Source organism: Rhinoderma darwinii, chromosome 3 (genome assembly GCF_050947455.1).
Source record: "Rhinoderma darwinii isolate aRhiDar2 chromosome 3, aRhiDar2.hap1, whole genome shotgun sequence".
NCBI lineage: Eukaryota > Metazoa > Chordata > Amphibia > Anura > Rhinodermatidae > Rhinoderma > Rhinoderma darwinii.
In genome coordinates this window covers 136,234,869-136,256,432 of record NC_134689.1, presented here as the reverse complement: position 1 = coordinate 136,256,432, position 21,564 = coordinate 136,234,869, and the positions used below count along the sequence as shown (strand labels likewise).

The 21,564-nt window shown below is 42.5% G+C and overlaps 1 protein-coding gene across 1 annotated transcript in view; it reads right to left on the bottom strand.

The window, feature by feature from the left end:
* OTOGL (otogelin like) overlaps positions 1–21,564 on the bottom strand; it is a 200,570-nt gene that overhangs the window by 65,231 nt on the left and 113,775 nt on the right. The window contains exons 28-30 of the mRNA XM_075856786.1: positions 19,048–19,167; positions 17,216–17,332; positions 544–700 (exon numbers count right to left, since the gene is read on the bottom strand). Coding sequence (XP_075712901.1) covers positions 544–700; positions 17,216–17,332; positions 19,048–19,167 — 394 coding nt within the window. The remainder of the gene's footprint in view (positions 1–543; positions 701–17,215; positions 17,333–19,047; positions 19,168–21,564) is intronic.

The following is a 21,564-nucleotide window of genomic DNA, read 5'->3' as shown; positions in this document are numbered from 1 at the left end:
AAGTCGCAAATGTTTGCACACGCCATAGTTGTGATAAAATTTGTGACTTTTATATCCCTCGCAACTTTTAAAAAGTATCAAGAAAAGGGATCGGGTTTAGTGGGAGGGGCAAGGCTTCCGACTGAACGACAGATTTACCATAATATATGCCAGAAACTGGCTTAAGTTATTATGCTCATAGCAGGTGTAGATTTGCATTTGTGTAGCATGAACACAGTGAGAGATGCACTAAATTTATTAAGAGATGTGCACCTCTTAATAAATTTGGCGCATTTCCCGCCGACATAAATTAGTTTAAGACTGCCGTTTAGAACGCAAGTCTTAATATATTCCCCCTTAGTGGGCCTCATTTATTAAAACTGTCAAAAAGAAAACCTGGCATCGTTGCCCATAGCAACCAATCACAGTGAATCTTTCATTTTGCCAGAGCAGTTTAAAAAATAAAATCTAAGCTCTTATTGGGTGCTTTGGCCAACAAAAACTATTTTTCTTTTAGACAGTTTTGATCAAATATATGAGACATTCCCTTTAAGAGCAACTTACGGCACATGTTTGGAGATCTCCAGTGGACAGCTACACCTTGTTGACAACATTTATGAGCATATGCTGCTATACTGGTGCACAGACATTCACAGTCCCCTCCGAGATTACAGTTACATGTATCTGTATGGCAGTTCTTAACGAACGACGTTACATCAATCTGTCAGGAAAATACAGAAAGAAAAAAATCACAAATAGAAATGCTATTATGGTTGAATAACATTCATTTATAGATCATTTCTAGTTGTAATATTCTAATTTCTATTCAAATAAAATTTTAAAGTGAACATCTGGTTTGTGGCCCTTTTTGAAATGTATATTAAGAAATCAGAATACTCAGTCGGGTATTTAGAGAAATGTCACCATTTACTATAGATTATGGAATTGTTATTTCAGCAATGACCTAATATGCCATGCTATTCATGGTATTTTTAAGCTGTCTACATTACATCCTGAAACAAGAAGAAATTCCACACAAGTGAATTTAGAATGATACCTTGAAATATGATCTTCAGTAACTATGAATTATTAAATTATTGCCATCTAGTGTTTTCTTTATAGTGGTGCGAATTTCCCTAAAGATTTAATAAATTTGCCTTTTATGTCCATGGGCAGCTAATAAAAAATAATATGAGGAAATTCTGTGCAGAATTTTAATGGAAGATAATGAAATAACTTAAATAAGACTTTGATAAACAGTTCTTAACCTCCAAAATGCAGTTTTTTTCTGTTACAATTAGCAGATAGAATAGGGTTATGATACATAAACAATCATACATTTTATAAGCCAAGCTTTGTAGACAATTTTAAAGTGTAGCTAAACGTTTGCCAATCTTCTGACATGTCATAGAGACATGTCAGAAGTTTGGATTGGTGAGGATCCGAGCACAGAGACCCCCACCAATCGCTAGAACGAAACAGCTGAAGCACGCGTGTGAGCTCTCAGCCGCTTTGTGCCTGTTCGGCTTTTTCCGGAAATAAATGTATCGGTGTACGGACTCAATAGAAAGTCTATGAGCCCGTACTCCGATACATACACGAACAGACACAAAGCGGCTGAACGCTCACATGAGTGCTTCAGCTGTTTTGTTCTAGCGATTGGTGGGGGTCTCAGTGCTCGGACCTCCCCCAATCCAAACTTCTGACATATCACTATGACATGTCAGAAGTTTGTCAAATGTTTAGCTACACTTTAACTAAGAAATTTTGGTTAGGCCTCATTCACACCACTGTGAGGGTTTTTACTGTCCGCAAATACGGATCAGATGGCTAAGGATACACATCCATATCCGTCCGCAATTGCGGAAGCACCCATAGACTTTTATGGGTGAGTCCATGCCGCAGTTGCAGACAAGAAAAGGACATGTTCTATATTTAGCAGATCATCTCTACGGCACGGACACACATCTGTAAATATACGGAAAGGTGTCCGTGGTCAATAGAAATTAATGAGTCTGCAATTTCATCCGTAATTACGGATGAAAACTAAGGTAGAATGCATGGGGCCTTACCTACTGGTACCAAATAAGTTTTTGTAAATGGCGTAAATAAATAAATATACAGTACAAGGATATTCAGTGCATAGATAAATGTAGCAACAAATCTAATATTATACAAATACAAAGAGGTATTACATACCCATCATGAATACATGAGCAATAAAACAGGTAGCATCCTATTCTATGCACTAAATATCCTTATACTGTATATTTATTATTCACGCCATTTGGCACTAGTATATTATCAACCATGTACAGGTCTGTGCGCTATTGGGGTTCAACATTATTGTTACCATTTCAGTGAGCTACAGAGTGAGTTGTCCAATTCTTACTGTAGGTTTGTGGATTCTTTTAAAGTCGTATTGTAATTCTGTTTCTAATCAGATAAAGATTTTTGACATTTCTATACACTAGTCTGTCGCAGCATTAATCTGTCTCTGTAGGTTTGATATATGTACATTGACACATTTGGATTTAACCCTGGGATCATCCCCCTGTTGAAACCTTCTGATGATTTCTTTTTTCCCTGCATTCAGGGAATCTTATCCCTTTTTGTTTTTTTCTCGTTGCAAATCTGTAGATCTTCCAACCCCGGAGGAATGGTTTTCACCAGTAGCCAAAACCCAACATATGGAACGACAATCAATCAAACACCTGAGAACACTAATCAGTACGGCAACAACTTGCTTAACTGATCCGTCTTCCAATTCTCGCATGCATAGCACACCCTTGTGAACTGACCATAACCTTTTACTAAGGTTCCCCCTATAGAGTACCTTTTGTTAACTTTTACTCTACTCTGCACCACTCGACGTCCAAGTATTTGATGCGACCTGCTTTATCCCCCTCTCCCCCCTCCATGTTCTCCAGTATTTTCCCACCTCTCCCCTGTGATTTCTCTTTCTATAGGAGACCCTCCAAGTTATCTTCCATACTCAACTGCACTTGGAAGACTCTAAACCTATCCGCTTTGCCATCATGGTTGTTTTTCAAAAACAATATGCTAATATTCCTTGCCTGGTCATATAGTATATATATTTTGACTGACGTCACTGATGCCCCGATCTGCTTGGTCTGGAATATTTATTTTATTACTTCCCTTTTGTATGCTCGTCTCCTACCAGGTCTCCAATAATGTGTGTAAATTATCTTGTTACCTCATGTTCACATGTACTTGTGTTTGTTAATGCCCTCGAGATGTTCCTCGGTGGCACTGTATTTGTATTTTCTGTCTTTGTTCTACTTATAATAAAAAAACAACCTATGAATTAGTCAAATATATATATATAAACAAAAAGAGAGCAGCACTGTTCCAGTTGGTGGGTGCAAATAAATTCTCCTGGATTGTGGCTATACAGTGAAGGAAATAAGTATTTGATCCCTTGCTGATTTTGTAAGTTTGCCCACTGTCAAAGACATGAACAGTCTAGAATTTTTAGGCTAGGTTAATTTTACCAGTGAGAGATAGATTATATTTTTAAAAAAAAAACAGAAAATCACATTGTCAAAATTATATATATTTATTTGCATTGTGCACAGAGAAATAAGTATTTGATCCCTTTGGCAAACAAGACTTAATGCTTGGTGGCAAAAGCCTTGTTGGCAAGCACAGCAGTCAGACATTTTTTGTAGTGGATGATGAGGTTTGCACACATGTTAGGTGGAATTTTGGCCCACTCCTCTTTGCAGATCATCTGTAAATCTTTCGAGGCTGTCGCTTGGCAACTCGGATCTTCAGCTGCCTCCATAAGTTTTCGATGGGATTAAGGTCTGGAGACTGGCTAGGCCACTCCATGACCTTAATGTGATTCTTTTTGAGCCACTCTTTTGTTGCCTTGGCTGTATGTTTCGGGTCATTGTCATGCTGGAAGACCCAGCCACGAGCCATTTTTAATGTCCTGGTGGAGGGAAGGAGGTTGTCACTCAGGATTTGACGGTACATGGCTCCATCCATTCTCCCATTGATGCGGTGAAGTAGTCCTGTGCCCTTAGCAGAGAAACACCCCCAAAACATGTTTCCACCTCCATGCTTGACAGTGGGGACGGTGTTCTTTGGGTCATAGGCAGCATTTCTCTTCCTCCAAACACGTCGAGTAGAGTTAATGCCAAAGAGCTCAATTTTAGTCTCATCTGACCACAGCACCTTCTCCCAATCACTCTCAGAATCATCCAGATGTTCATTTGCAAACTTCAGACGGGCCTGTACATGTGCCTTCTTGAGCAGGGGGACCTTGCGGGCACTGCAGGATTTTAATCCATTACGGCGTAATGTGTTACCAATGGTTTTCTTGGTGACTGTGGTCCCAGCTGCCTTGAGATCATTAACAAGTTCCCCCCGTGTAGTTTTCGGCTGAGCTCTCACCTTCCTCAGGATCAAGGATACCCCACGAGGTGAGATTTTGCATGGAGCCCCAGATCGATGTCGATTGACAGTCATTTTGTATGTCTTCCATTTTCTTACTATTGCACCAACAGTTGTCTCCTTCTCACCCGGCGTCTTACTTATGGTTTTGTAGGCCATTCCAGCCTTGTGCAGGTCTATGATCTTGTCCCTGACATCCTTAGAAAGCTCTTTGGTCTTGCCCATGTTGTAGAGGTTAGAGTCAGACTGATTAATTGAGTCTGTGGACAGGAGTCTTTTATACAGGTGACCATGTAAGACAGCTGTCTTTAGTGCAGGCACCAAGTTGATTTGGAGTGTGTAACTGGTCTGGAGGAGGCTGAACTCTTAATGGTTGGTAGGGGATCAAATACTTATTTCTCTGTGCACAATGCAAGTAAATACATATAATTTTGACTATGTGATTTTCTTTTTTTTTATATATATATAATCTATCTCTCACTGGTAAATTTAACCTAGCCTAAAAATTCTAGACTGTTCATGTCTTTGACAGTGGGCAAACTTACAAAATCAGCAAGGGATCAAATACTTATTTCCTTCACTGTATATATATATATATATATATATATATATATATATATATATATATATATATATATATATATATATATATATATATTTAGCCACAATCCAGACGCTTGAAAATGCCTTCAATGGGAAGGTGGAACGTTGCCTATATGTTGGGTGAATAAATTTTGGATTTTTATAACACTGGAGCGCTGCCTCTTCTTCTGGATTGTGGCTGTATTTACTTGGGGTCTCGAGTCAAGTTTCCCCTGAGGATAGCACCCATATTACATGCTACGGTGCAGCTCCTATATTTAGTCTGTTCCTATATATATATATATATATATATATATATATAGAGTTAGGTCCAGAATTATTTTGACAGTGACACAAATTTTGTCATTTTAGCTGTTCAACCACTTAAGGACGCAGCCTAGTTTGGGCGATAAGGCTCAGAGCCCATTTTTCAAATATGACATATTTCACTTTATGTGGTAATAACGTCAGAATGCTTAAACCTATCCAAGCGATTCTGAGACTGTTTTCTCATGAGACATTGGACTTTATGTTAGTGGTAAAACTTGTTCGATATATTCAGTTTTTATTTGTGAAAAAAGCTAAATTTAGAGAAAATGTGAAAAAAAATAATATTTTTCTGAATTTAAATGCATCTGCTTGTAAGACAGAGGGTTTTTACCACCCACAATAGTTACTAGTTCACATTTCCCATATGTCTACTTTATGTTGGCATCATTTTTTGAACATTCTTTTTTTTCTCTAGGACGTTACAAGGCTTAGAACATGAGCAGCAATTTCTCATATTTTCAAGAGAATTTCAAAAGCCTCTTTTTTTAGGTACCAGTTCAGTTTTGAAGTGGCTTTGAGTTGCCTATATATTAGAAACCCCTTTTAAAGACTCCATTTTAGAAACCTCAAAGTATTCAAAACAGAATTTAGAAAGTTTATTAACCCTTCAGGTGTATCACAGGAATTTAAAGCAAAGTAGAGGTGAAATTTACATATTTCATTTTTTGGTCAGAAAATCCTTTTTATTCAATTTTTTTTCTGTAAAACAGAAACACAACTCAATACTTATTACCCAGTTTTGAGAAATAGCGCACATGTGGCCCTAGCGTAATGGATTGAAGCACCGGTCTCAGAAGCAATGGAGCACCTAGGGGATTATGAGGCCTCCTTTTTATTAGGCACCATGTCTGGTTTGTGGTGCCAAAACAGTGGAAACCCCCCAAAAGTGACCCTATTTGGCAAACTACACTCCTCAAGGAACTTATTGAGGGGTATAGTGGGCATCCCACTGTTTTTTTGCTGCATTTTCTGGTATTAGGCTGTGCAATTGAAAATCTAATTAAAGATAAAAGGTACATATTTTTAATTTTGACAAGGAATAAAGGATAAAAAGCTCCCCAACATTTGTAAAGCAATTTCTCCCGATTACGGCAATACCCCATATGTGGTCATAAACTGCTGGTTGGACAAACAGCAGGTCTCAGAAAGGCAAGAGCGCTATTTGGCATGTAGATTTTGTTGGATTGGTTTCTGGGTGCCATGTTGCGTTTGCAAAGCTCGAGGTACCAATACAGGCGACACCCCTTAAAAGTGACCCCATTTTGGAAACCAGACCCCTTGAGGAATTCATTGTAGTTTTCATGGGGTGCATGCGACTTTTTCAGTCAGTTTTTATTCTATTTTTAAGAGACGTGGTGACTAAGAAACTGTAGTTTGGATCAGTGCCGTTTTTTATTCCATTTTTTGGGAGGTGAAGTGACCAAAAAATTGGGATTCTGGTATGGTTTAATAATATTTTTTTTTATGGCGTTCACTGCATGGGATAAATAACAAAATACTTTTGTAGTTCAGGATGTTACGGATGCGGCGATACCAATTATATATAGTTTGTTTATTTATTTATTTTTATTAATAATAAAGGACTGATAAGGGAAAAAGGGGATTTTTACTTTTATTACTTGTAAAACTTTTATTTTCTTATTTTTACACAACTTTTTTACACTTTTTTACTTTGTCCCACTACGGGACTTGAGGGCAGGAGGCCCTGATCGCTATTCTAATACACTGCACTACATGCGCAGTGCAGTGTATTAGGGCACATTCAGACATCCCGAAATTGCTGTTGAATTCCGCTGCGGACAGTCCGCAGTGGAATTCTGCAGCAGCCGTTTTTTACATTTGTTTCTATAGATTTTTAGGAAAGTTAGTTCAGACGTTGCACAAAATAAAACTGTGCGGAAATCAGGCTGCAGTGCAGAATTTTCCCTCCGCAGCATGCTCATGATGTTGCGGAGAAGCGGAATTTCACTGCGTATTTCAGCCTTTGCAATGCAAAAACTGAAATCTGTGGCAAGTCCGCTGGGATATCTGCAACGTCTGAATTGCCTGTCATATATGCAAATGTTGGATTCGTTGCGCAATTGCCCCAAATCTGCACCAACATTTGCAGCGGAAAAATTCCGCCACGTCTGAACGTGCCCTTAGAGCTGTCAGCTACTCGCTGACAGCAAGCATATCGGGTCCTGACTTTGTCAGGACCCACAAGGCTTCCGTAGATGGCATAGCTGGACGCCATTATTAGGCAACCGATTGCAATAGCAACCATCGCCGCCCGCTAAAATGTAGCGGGCCGTCGATGGTGGTTTAACCCCTAAGAAGCCGTGAACACGGCTATTGAACGCAGCTTCTAAGGGTTTAATCAGCGGGGATACTGCGATCGGTCCCCGCTGTAGGAGCTGCGGCAACTGCTGTACGAGACAGCAGCTGTCACAGCTTCTGTATGTGTCGAGAGGGCGGCCTAAATGGCTGATCCTCCTGTAACGTACTACTCCCTCATGGAGCGCGAACTATGTGGTTACCATGACAGAATAGTACGTTCAGGAGCGCGAACGGGTTAACAAAACATATTCAATATACAGTTATATAATCAATATGGGCTAAAAGTTTAGACTCTCTGCTTTAATTTGAGGGTATTCAAATCCTAATTTGAGGAAGGGTTTAGGAATTACAGCTCTTTAATATGTAGCTGCATCTTTTTCAAGGGACCAAAGGTAATAGGACAATTATCTCAAAAGCTATTTAATGGGCTGCATGGGCTATTCCCTCATTAATCCATCATCAATTAAGCAGGTAAAAGGTCTGAAGTTGATTCCAGGTGTGGCATTTGCATTTGGAAGCTGTTGCTGTGAACCCACAACATGAGCTCAACAGAGCTCTCAATGCAAGTGAAACAGACCATCGTTAGGCTGAAAAAAAATAATAAATCCATCAGAGATAGAACAAATGTTAGGAGTGGTCAAATCAACAGTTTGGTACATTCTTGAAAAAAAGAGCGCACTGGTGATCTCGTGAACTCCAAAAGGCCTGGACGTCCACAGAAGACAACAGTGGTGGATGATCGCAGAATCCTTTCCATGGTGAAGAAAACCCCATCACAACATCTACTCAAGAACACTCTCCTGGAAGTAGGTGTATTAGTATCTAAGTCTACCATAAAGAGAAGACATCATGAGAGAAAATACAGAGGGTTCACCACAAGGTGCAAACCATTAATCAGCCTCAAAAACAGAAAGCCCAGGTTAGACTTTGCCAAACAACATGTAAAGAAGCCAGCCCAGTTCTGGAACAGCATTCTTTGGACAGATGAAACTAAGATCAACCTGTACCAGAATGATGGGAGGAAGAAAGTATGGAGAAGGCTTGGAACGACTCATGATCCAAACCACAACACATCCTCTGTAAAACATGGTGGAGGCAGTGTGATGGCATGGGCATGCATAGCTGGCAAAGGCACTGTGTCACTAGTGTTTATTGATGATGTGACTGATGATAGAAGCAGCCGGGTGAATGCTGAAGTGGTCAGGGATATACTTTCTGCTCAGATTCAACCAAGTGCAGTAAGGTTGATTGGACGTCGCTTCACCGTACAGATGGACAATGACCTAAAACATACTGTGAAAGCAACCCAGGAGTTTTTTAAGGCAAAGAAGTGGAATATTCTGTAATGGCCATGTGAATCACCAGATCGAGCATGAATTTCACTTTGTTAAGACAAAACTTAAGGCAGAAAGACCCACAAACAAGCAACAACTGAAGACAGCTGCAGCAAAGGCCTGGCAAAGCATCACAAAGGAGGAAACCTAGCGTTTGGTGATGTCCATGGGTTCCAGATTTCAGGCAGTCATTGTCTGCAAAGAATTCTCTACAAAGTATTAAAAAAAAACATTTTATTTATGGTAATGTTAATTTGTCCAATTACTTTTGAGCCCATCAAATGAGGAGGCTGTGTAGACAAATGGTTGCAATTCCTAAACGTTTCACAGGATATTTTTGTTCAACCTCTTGAATTAAACCTGAAAATCTGCACTTAAATTACATCTCAGTTGTTTCATTTCAAATCCAATGTGGTGGCATGCAGAGCCCAAATTATGAAGATTGTGTCACTGTCCAAATAGTTCTGAACCTAACTGTATCTATCTATCTATCTATCTATCTATCTATCTATCTATCTATCTATCTATCTATCTATACATAAAACATGATACCAATAAAAAATAAAAAACTAGCCCTAACAAATCTACGTCAACGTAATTCAAAAACATTATGGATGCTGCAACACAAAAATTTAATTTTTCCATAGAACATGTTTTTATTGTGCAAAAGTACTAAAACGTGGAAAAAAAACTATACATATTTGGTATAACCGCATTTGTAACAATTTATAGAATAAAAAGAACATGTTATTTTTTAATGCACGATAAACAGCAGGAAAAAAAGCAATAAATGTATGGCGTAATTGTGGGAGTTTTTTTGCATTCCTTCCCATAAAAAAAATTATAAAAGCTAATCAATAATTTACTTGTACCCCAAAACAGTGCCATTGAAAAAATAAAAAGCTTGTCCCGCATAAAAAGAGAGCCCTAATACAACTACATTGACTGAAAAATAAAAAAGTTATGGCTCTTGGAATTAAAAACTATAAAATAACTAAAACAAAAACAGGAACTGTGAGGCTGGGTTCACACAACCTATTTTCAGACGTAAACGAGGCGTATTATGCCTCGTTTTACATCTGAAAATAGGGCTACAATACGTCGGCAAACATCTGCCCATTCATTTTAATGGGTTGGCCGACGTACTGTGCAGACGACCTGTCATTTACGCGTCGTCGTTTGACAGCTGTCAAACGACGACGCATAAAATGACTGCCTCGGCAAAGAAATGCAGGACACTTCTTTGCAACGTAATTTGAGCCGTTCTTCATTGAAGTCAATGAAGAGCAGCTCAAGATTTACGAGCGTCAAAGACGCCTCGCATAATGCGAGGAGGAGCTTTTACGTCTGAAACGACGCAGCTGTTTTCTCAGATGTAAAAGGTAGCTAGCGTGTGCACATACCCCTACTAGTTTATTAATGCCTTTACTAATCACCTAACTAATCTAATTGCCGCTTTGCTGCTGATAACTACAGCATGATTTTTTTTTTTCAAACTTTTATTATTTGCAAAGTTATGAGCATTTTTCTAAATATGCTAATTTGGCTATACTTGCCATGTAGAAGGTGACTCTTTATTTTTACTCTGGGAGGTGCAATGTTTTCTGTATGATGTTGTCCAATCAGCATACAGCTTCTCCCCCTTTTTTAACTGGTGTTTTAAACTGGTGGTATCTACGGTTGTTTCACTGCAATCCTGGTGCCATATGAAAGATTAGAATCTCCTCTTTCATATGCCACCAGAACAGGTGTTCAGGGTGGTCCACAGCCGGATATATGGCTGTTTGAAGTGATCCCCCTTCCCTCCAGCCTCAATCTCTCACACTGTGTGTGTAACGTCTATGGCCGGGGGCCGTCGTTCAGACTTACCCTGTGACGGACCCGGCCATGGACATCTGTCTTCGCTGCATCAGCTCCCCCCAGGGAGATGCCAGAACTCACTTCCGGGTCCTCAGACTGTTTCCCGCCGGGCGCGTGCGCCCACGGCCTTGAAGGGCCAGCACGCATCCAGCTCTCACTCATCAATAATTAGCCCAAATGGCTGCTGGACTATAATAAGGGGCTCTGCCCACTTGTTCCTCGCCTGAGCATTGTTGTTTACCTAAGTTTGTCTTGCAAATGGTCTCCCAGTGTTTCCTAGTTCCCAGTGTTACCCGTTCCTGCTGCCTGTACCCTGTATCCCGTGCTATCGTACCTGCTGATAAAGTCAAGTCGTGTCTTCCTTTGGATCCACGGTGTCACCTGCTGATAAAGTCAAGTTCTATCTTCCGCTGCATTCACGGTGTCACCTGCTGATAAAGTCAAGTCGTGTCTTCCGCTGCATCCACGGTGTCACCTGCTGATAAAGTCAAGTCGTGTCTTCCGCTGCATCCACGGTGCCACCCACTGTGAAAGGCAAGTCGTGCTTACGCTACTGTCTACATTGCCTCAGGTACCCGTTCTGAACTGTAGACATTGTTTTGTACCTTGTTGGCCAGCTGTTACCCTACTACGCGGTACGGCCCAGTGGGTCCACACCTCGCGCCGTGACAGTACGCTCAGGCCATGGACCCCGCTGGCCAAGTCAAGGGCCTGTCATCCTCCCAAGCCATGAAGGCGGACCTGCAAGATCTGCAAGCACGACAGAATCAACTCTTTGTGGCAGTAGACTCCATGGCACAGCAGCTAGGGTCACTAGCTACTTCCTTCACTGCTCCTATTCAAGCTCCTCCGATTGACCCACCTGCTACACCTCCTGGCAGTCCCAGTTTGGACCCTCGGTTCTCACTGCCATTGCCACTTCGGTTCCATGGAGACGCAAGTTCGTGCACAGGGTTTCTGAATCAATGCCAAACACACTTCACTCTAAACGCCCGAGCATTCCCTTCGGCCGGAGCCGGGATCGCCTTCATTATATCTCTACTTGCCGGCAAGGCCCTGGCATGGGCGAATCCAATCTGGGAATGACAGGGACCCGAGACCCGAGACTTCCAGGGGTTTGTGCGGTTGTTCCGTTCCGTATTTGAGGAGCCTGGACGAGTCTCGTGAGCAGCCACTGCTATCTTTAACCTGCGTCAGGAGGTCGCCTCCGTAGGCAAATACACCATCCAGTTCCGGACTCTGGCAGGAGAATTGTCCTGGAACAATGAGGCCTTGGTAGCATCCTTCTGGCATGGCCTATCGCCCGAGATCAAGGACGAACTTGCTGCTCGAGGTCTCCCAGCTGCCTTGGATGACCTGATTCTACTGGCTACCCATGTGGACATAAGGATTAGGGAGAGATCTCAAGAGATTCTACAGGAGAGACGGCTTCCTAGACTGGTGCCCAACTTCCAGCTACCCCTCTTGCCTTGTCCTTCTGCTGCGCCCGAGGTTCCGATGAAGGTGGATCGGCTTAAACTGTCCGTTCAAGAAAAACAGCACAGGCGCAGCTCTGGACTCTGTCTATATTGTGGCCTCGCTGGCCATGTCGTGCGTCTGTGTTCCCAGAGGCCAAAGAAACCCCAACGCCTGGGATTGGTTGGAGAGACAACCCTGGGAGCTACGGTGTTTAATAGAGAACTCTCCTCCAAACTGTTTATTCCTGTGACCATCGTCACTGGCGAGAGACCTCATCCAGACTTTGCCTACCTGGTCTCTGGCTCCGCAGCCAATTTCATCTGCCAAGACCTTGTAGATCTTCTTCAATTGCCCACTGTTTTGCTGGAGAGACCATTGATCGTTGCCTCGGTAGATGGACTGCCTTTGCCTGACCCAGTATTTTCTGTGACCAAGCCATTAAGACTTCAAGTGGGAGCTCTTCATTCTGACCTCATCTCCCTGTATGTCCTGTCCAAGGCCGTCATTGGCAGGGTTGCCCCCTTTTTACTCTCAGTTCGCTAATATCTTCAACAAAAAGGAAGCAGAGACATTGCCACCACATCGAGCATACGATTGTCCTATCGACCTGGTTCCTGATTCGTCCCCTCCTCACGGTAGAGTATACCCTCTGTCCTTGGCAGAGACCCAGTCTATGTTGGCCTACATTAAGGAGAATCTGGAAGAGGGGCTTCATACAAAAGTCTTCATCCCCGGCCAGAGCCGGGTTTTTCTTTGTCAAGAAGAAGGATGGATCCCTTCGACCCTGCATTGACTACCGAGGCCTCAACCAGATCACGGTGAAGAACAGGTACCCTTTGACGCTGATTTCGAAACTCTGATCACATATGGGGGGGTGAAATTTTCCAAGTTAGACCTGCGGGGGGGCTTACAATCGAATCCGGATCCGTCAGGGTGACAAGTGGAAGACTGCATTTAACACACTTGATGGACACTACGAATATTTGGTCATGCCCTTCGGCCTGTGTAACGCCCCCGCAGTATTTCAAGAATTTGTCAATTACATTTTTCGTGATCTCCTTTATGTTTGTGTTGTGGTGTATCTCGATGATATCTTGATTTTTTTCCCCAGATCTTGTGACTCATCAGGGCCATGTCCTCCAGGTGTTGCTTCGATTAAGGGAGAATCATCTTTATGCCAAGTTGGAGAAGTGCATGTTCCAAGAGAAGTCTACCCTTCCTGGACTATATCATCTCTGATCAGGGTCTCAAGATGGACCCTGAGAAGGTCAAAGCTGTCCTGGAGTAGCCACGTCCCAAAGCTTAAGGGCCATACAACGCTTCCTGGGATTCGCCAACTTCTACAGACTGTTCATTCCCAACTTCTCTTCTTTGACAGCCCCCATCTCCACCCTCACTAAAAAATGTATGAATGCCAAGGTATGGACTCCAGAGGCGGAAGTTGCATTTAAAACCTTACAAAAGGCCTTCACGTCAGCCTCTATTCTTCATCATCCTGATGTATCTCTACAGTTTTCGGTAGAGGTGGACGCCTCCTCTGTTGGTGCTGGTGCACTTTTGTTCCAGAGAGGTTCGAAAAGGCAAGACGGTGGTATGTGGTTAATAATCCAAGCTGTTTTCTCCCACAGAGTGCAACTACTCAATTGGAGACCGGGAGTTACTGGCCATCAAGCTGGTCCTGCAGGAGTGGAGACACCTACTGTAAGGCGCAGCTCATCCTATCCTGGTCTTCACGGACCACAAGAACTTGACCTACCTACAGACGGCTCAATGGCTGAACCCTCGTCAAGCCAGGTGGTCATTGTTTTTTGCACGGTTCCGGTTCGAACTCCACTACCTGCCGACAAGAATGTGAGGGCCAATGCCTTGTCTAGGTCATTTGAGACAGCGGACACTGTGGAGTCCCCACAGAATATTATTGATCCTTTCTGCATCTACTCTGTTAAGCCTCTGCAGGTTAGAGACTTTCCTCCGGGAAGAACTTTTGTACGTCTGGCTGACCGAGGAAGAATCCTTTGCTGGTGTCACAGTTCCAAGCTGGCAGGTCACGCGGGTGCCCATAAGTCCCGAGACCTAATTGCCCGTCAGTTCTGGTGGCTGACGCTGCCCAAAAACATCATGGACTTTGTCTCCTCCTGTACGGTGTGTGCAGCAAAGTTGCCCACTCCAGACCAGCCGGTCTGCTCCAACCACTGCCTGTGCCCGATGCCCCCTGGCAGCATATTGCAATGGACTTTGTCACGGACCTTCCTCTCTCTGCAGGTTGCAGTGTGATCTGGGTGGTAGTGGATCGATTCTCTAAAATGGCTCATTTTGTTCCCTTGACTGGCCTGCCTTCTGCTGCTCGACTGGCTGACCTCTTCATACAACACATCTTCCGTCTCCATGCCTTGCCCCTGCATATTGTCTCGGATCGAGGGGTCCAGTTCACCTCTAAGTTCTGGTGAGCACTCTGCAGCCTACTCGGTGTAAAATTGGACTTCTCCTCAGCTTACCATCCTCAGTCCAATGGACAAGTCGAAAGGGTTAACCAAATTATGGAGAACTATCTGCGGCACTTTGTCTCCAGATGACATGATGACTGGGTGCAGCTGGTCCCGTGGCAGAGTTCTCTTATAATAACCATACCAGTGAGTCCACCACCTCCAGTCCGTTCTTCATAGTCTATGGCCAACATCCTCAAATACCCCTGCCCGGCTCTACTATGTCCCAGATGCCTGCAGCCGATTCTACCTTCAGGGACTTTCTGCAGATATGGCAGCAGACATGATCTTCTATTCTGCTGGCGGTGGACGGCATGAAGAGAAAGGCAGACACTAGAAGACGAGAACCCCCCCAGTTTCTTCCAGGTACTAAGGTCTGGCTGTCTTCCAGGAATATCCAGCTGAGGGTGCCATCTTGCAAGTTTGTCCCCAGGTTCCTTGGACCCTTTGGAATTCTGCTACAGATCAATCCTGTGTCGTACAAGCTTCGACTGCCTCCTAACCTCAAGATCCCTAACTCCTTCCATGGCTCCTTGCTGAAACCAGTGGTCCTAAATCGCTACTCCAGGACTCCTAGTTCCGCAGTGGCTCCTGGCGGTTCATCTGGAACTTTTCGAAGTGAGGGAGATCCTGGCCACCAAGAAAGTGGGAGGAATGATGTTTTATTTGGTGGATTGGAGGGGATTTGGTCCAGAGGAGAGGTCTTGGGAGCCAGAGGAGAACATCGATGCCCCTGTCCTCGTGAAGAAATTTCTTTCCCGTTCTGGTCCCAAGAGGAGGGGCCGTAAGACGGCATCTGTCTTCGTGGCGTCAGCTCCCTCCAGGGAGATGCCGGCACTCACTTCCGGGTCCTCGGACTGTTTCCTGCAGGGCGCGTGCGCGGCCTTAAAGGGCCAGTACGCGTCCTGCTGTCACCCATCAATAATTAGCCCAAATGGCTGCTGGACTATAATAAGGGGCTCTGCCCACTTGTTCCTCGCATGAGCGTTGTTGTTTACCTAAGTTTGTCTTGCAAATGGTCTCCGAGTGTTTCCTAGTTCCCAGTGTTACCCGTTCCTGCTGCCTGTACCCTGTATCCCGTGCTATCGTACCTGCTGATAAAGTCAAGTCGTGTCTTCCGCTGCATCCACGGTGTCACCTGCTGATAAAGTCAAGTCGTGTCTTCCGCTGCATCCACGGTGCCAGCCGCTGTGAAAGTCAAGTTGTGCTTCCGCTACTGTCTACATTGCCTCAGGTACCCGTTCTGAACTATAGACATTGTTTTGTACCTTGTTGGCCAGCTGCTACGCAGTACGGCCCAGTGGGTCCACACTCCGCGCCGTGACAGTGTGAAGCAGCTTCATGCTGATAGGACAGCGTCAGAGGCTGTGACGTAGCTCCACCTCAGGAGAATCACTGCTGTTGACACCCACTTTTCCAGCATAGTTCAATTTGCATATTTAGAAAAAAACTCATAACTTTTAAAATAAACTTTTCTGGACACAACTTTCACTAGCATTAACAGTGTGACAGCACCTATTAGATTAGCTAGGCGATAGGACATTACTAAACTAGTGACAGATCCTCTTTAAGGCCAAATAATAGGCCGTTCTTTAAGTGTTAAAGGCGTTTTCTCATAGAGACAACCCCTGTCCATATACCCTTTTAGGGCATATGGACGTCAAAGAAGAAGCCCCCTCACTCGGGACCCTCCTCTATGAGCTAGAAGGACTCTAGCGGACTCAAGACGCGCATATATTACATGGACAGCCATTCATCTGAATGACTGCCATTCAATACTAAATTTCCCCCCCCCCGCGGCTTCTAGCTGAAAGAGTTTGTCATTGATGAGACAAACCTTTTAATGTACCTCACACATTTTCCAATAGAACACCCAGATTTCATCACTTTAAATTACCATGTTGTAGCTAAAGTTCCTGAAATGAAGCCACAGTAGCTTCAATAAGAATGTGTCCCTGACACAGAGACACCAATAAGTGCCTCAGGGAGACCCCTTAATTGCCTGCCATAAATGTCACATTTAGTGTTTGCATCAGTACCCCCTTAAGTGCCTAGACCGTGAGCCCCCTTAAATGTGGTATGTTGCCTTAATAGCCCCATGGATGCTTCCAATTAGGTGTTCTGGTGTCCTGATGTCCCCCACACTGCCTATTACAGACATCTCTGAAGAAATTTGGTGTTTTACCAACAAAATCAGTACTTGAAGAGTCTTCTAAAGCAATAAGTATTTTGGATAGTGCCCAAAAAGTGCAGGAAAACAGCAAAAGATTTGATGAAGGTAAATTGAAGTAAACAATTGTACACAATTTGTAAAAAAAAAATATGAAAAATCCCCAAAATATCACTTGATAGGAGTATTTATATCCACAGTATTTGTATTTATATATTCCGTTTTGTTTAAACAGTTGGTAAAATCAACTTAGTGCTGTAAAGTGAACAAAAACTTACCACATTACGACATGGAGCAAATACATCACTGTAGAGAATTGAGCACTCCTTTTTTGCATAAGGAAATTTGCTTTGATGAACTTCGCATGGTCTCATTGTTTCATTTGAACTTTTACACTAAAAGAAAAACACATAACTGTATTAATAGTCATAATATTAATAATATTTCATGTTTATAGGTTTTATACCTTTAAAGCGGATCTCCAGAAGCTGCAATTTTTTAGGCTAATATACATCCACATATGTATCGCAGTCACCTGAAAAAATCATTTTTTCACTAGTGATTTATTTTCGTGAAGTTTATAATCATTCTGTCTTTGCTGTAATGGAAATCAGTTCTACATGCACTTCCAGGACAAGTTGTGGTGGGCTTGTGCATATACAAAGCAGCAAATCTGAAAAAGCAGATCTGCAGTATAGGACATAATATGGGGGGGGGGGGTAATAGGGAGGCAGTCTGAGGTAAAGACACAGGAGGTAAAGCTTAATCTGCCTCAGGCAATGCAGCTGAACTGTAGTCACTGGTCCTAGCTGAATGAATAACCACCCAAAATATTAGTCACATATAATTTTTTTAAACTAAACTTTTAGTTCAATAATTTGGCTGTCCGTTTGCATAAAATCATAAGTGATACCAGACTACTGTATTTTATGTTAGAATTATTTCATTTTCAATTGTATATTAATTTTCATTGGGATTCTGTCCCCGATTATGTCTTCCAATGTTTTATGATTTTGGTCTTTTTGGACTGTCTAGTACAGGGGTGGGCAAACTTTTTGACTCGCGGGCCACAATGGGTTCTAAAATTTGACAGAGGGGCCGGGCCAGGAGCATTTGGAGGGAGTGTTTGGGCCGGATATACTAAAGCATTAAATGGAGTGTGTGCAAACCTCATAGCACAGTAAGAACACTACAACCCAATTTATTAACTGTCTTTCAAATGTGAAAAATAGCCCTTATTGCGCCATCTATTGGGAAAACGTGGGCATTGCAGGGAAAGGGGAAAAAAAAGGAGGTTTTTACTATAATTTGGACAAGTTCGGCGGGCCGGATTAAAAAGCCTAACGGGCCGTATGTGGCCCGCGGGCCGTAGTTTGCCCATGTCTGGTCTAGTACATGCCAGATTGTATAACTTTTAGTTTGCAATTACAATTTCAAAAAGTATCTAGGTTAGATGTTTAGATACAGAAATGTCACCAGTGAGGTATTTGTATTATTTCAAGAGCAATACATTAGTATGGAAAACACACAGTTGGGTACACATACTTATTCACAATAGCATAATGAGAAAACACAGAATAAGGCCCGATGCACACGGCCGTGCCCGTAATTGCAGCCTACGATTGCGGGCATGGCTGGCCGCCCGCATTTCTGCCCATTTCTGCCCATAAAATGCAAAAGAACGCACATGTTCCATAATTTTCTGAACATTTCTACGGCACAGACACCCATCTGTAGCAATACGGAAAGGTGTCTGCGGCCAATAGAATAGCCTCTAAACATCTGCCCATTAATTTCAATGTGAAAAACTGCGTTTCGTTCCGACGGGGCATTTTTTTACGTGGCTGTTAGAAAAAGCGGCGCATAAAAAATGCCCCGTAAAAAGAAGTGCATGTCACTTCTTGAACCATTTTTGGAGCCGTTTTTCATTGTATCAATAGAAAAACAGCTCCAAAAACGTCCGTCAAAAAACGCTTGATGCTTTAAAAACGGCTGAAAATCAGAGGTTGTTTTCCCTTGAAAACAGCTCCATATTTTACAGCCGTTTCTCGTTTTACGGATTTGACTAAACTAGATACTTTAAATTATGTTCATACAGCAATTGTCATACCTGGCCAATAGTCCAGCTGTCTCCAAACACCTGGGCATTCCTCACTTCCATGTTATTTGATGTAGTAAGATCATTTGAGGTGTACTTGTCAAAATTTCCACATAGACCTGACAGTTTGCCCTTTAAAAAAAATATCATAGTTTAGTAAAGTGTGGCATTAAAATTATTATACTCTTGCTTTATTTATTTTTTCTTGAAATGCAAGAAGGAATGCATTTGTGTTTTGATAAGTATTGAGCTCTGAAGGAAATACTTGTGTATTGGTGTAAATGGATGATATACAGTATAATCATGGTCTTATAACAAACAACTGCAGCTTATTGGCATTGAGTGTGTAAATTGCGGCATCAATATGTCTGGATGTTCAGAGGACAGATACTTTAATTTGACACCGGTCATATGATTTATTTATAAAGGGTAATTATGATCCATTTTATTTTTCGTATAATAAAAGTAAAATTGCTAAATATTGTCTTGAATGAAGTTCATTTTTAAAGGGATAGTCCACTCTTTTGAAAATAACACTTATTCATTGTATAATAAAATGTTATGCTATTTTACAATATACTTTATGATTCAATTCCTCACCTGCTGTCAATGAAAAACTGCCTGACCTAGTCCTGTTCACACATCTGTGGGTTAGTTATAATGTATCAGTCTAGGCAATCCTAAGTGAGCTAAACACAGCAGCATCACAAATCTCTCACATTCTGTGTACTGGACTCCAGCTGGATAGCTCTTATTAAGGCCTAATTAACACGAGCGTGTCCATTTTGCGTGCGTAAAAAATGCAGCGTTTTTCCTGCATTGCAGTTCCGTGTGGCATCCGTGTACGGTGCGCGTCTGCATTTTTTACGCGCGTATGTCATCCTATGTCACACGCTTTTTACTGAAGGAGGTGTTTTATTTTTTCCTCATCATTTCTTTAGCAACTGGTGCGTAAAAAACATGGACAGCACACGGATGACATCCGTGTTCTGTCCTTTCTTTTCACACACCCATTGACTTCAATGGGTGCGTGAAGCGCAAAAAACACACGCTGTGTGAAAAACACTGAATGTCTGAATGGCCCCATTGAATTGCATAGGTCCATGTGACGTCTGTTGTTTTAACGCACGTAACACGGACGTGAAATACGCTCGTGTGAATAAGGGTATGTGCACACGTTTACTAAAAAACTTCTGAAAATACGGAACTGTTTTCAAGGGAAAACAGCTCCTGATTATCAGCTGTTTTTTTAGCAACTCACAATTTTTTTAAGGCTGTTTTTGGAGCTCTTTTTCTATAGAGTCAATGAAAAGTGGCTCCAAAAACGTCCCAAGAAGTGACATGCACTTCTTTTTCGAGGGCGTCTTTTTACGTGCCTTTTTTGGAAAACAAGGCGTAAAAAAACGCCCCTTTGGAACAGAACGCCGTATTTCCCATTGAAATCAATGGGCAAATGTTTGGAGGTATTTTGCTTCCGATTTTTCAGCTGTTTTTCGAGATGTTTGCGGCCCAAAAAACGGCTGAAATAGCCATATCCTCAGGCCTAAGGCCTAATACTGATAAATTGTAACAAACTGCAGCTATATGAGCAGATTGGGTTTTTGCCTGAAGAGCCATTAGACTAGATAACCCCTTTATATTTTTTACAGGATCATAAGTTTGCAGTTGATATGAAAACTATTTTACTGCCATTTATGGTTTATGTTGTATTTTGCACTCTCCATACAAAGTTTGGTAATTATGTTTGTTTTACTAACAGATATTTTAAATTTTTTATTCAGTTGCAGTGGCCATTTTTTTTGTAAATGTGACAATAGAAAGTGCACCCATATTGGTTGTCACTTTTTAATTATCTTCTCTGAAACAGATGACCAAGGCCTCATGCACACGACCGTATTTTTTCCCACCCGTAAATACTGGCGTAAATACGGGTCCGGTGTCACACGTATTCGACCCGTTTTGCACCAGTATTTACGAACCCGTGCCCGTAAATATTGGTCCGGTGTCACCCGTATTCCACCCGTATCTACTGGCACGTTTTTGGCCGCAAAATAGCACTGCACTAATCGGCAGCCCCTTCTCTCTATCAGTGCAGGATAGAGAGAAGGGACAGCCCTTTCTGTAATAAAAGTTAAAGAAATTCATACTTACCCGGCCGTTGTCTTGGTGACGCGTCCCTCTCTTCACATCCAGCCCGACATCCCTGGATGACGCAGCAGTCCATGTGACCGCTGCAGCCTGTGATTGACCTGTGATTGGCTGCAGCGGCCTGAAACGTCATCCAGGACGTCGGGCCGGATGTCGAGAGGGACGCGTCACCAAGGCAACGGGCGGGAGACCGGACTGGAGGAAGCAGGAAGTTCTCGGTAAGTATGAACGTCTTTTATTTTTTACAGGTTTATACTGATCGGTAGTCACTGTCCAGGGTGTTGAAAGAGTTACTGCCGATCAGTTAACTCTTTCAGCTCCCTGGACAGTGACTATTTACTGACGTCGCTTAGCAACGCTGCCGTAATGACGGGTGCACAC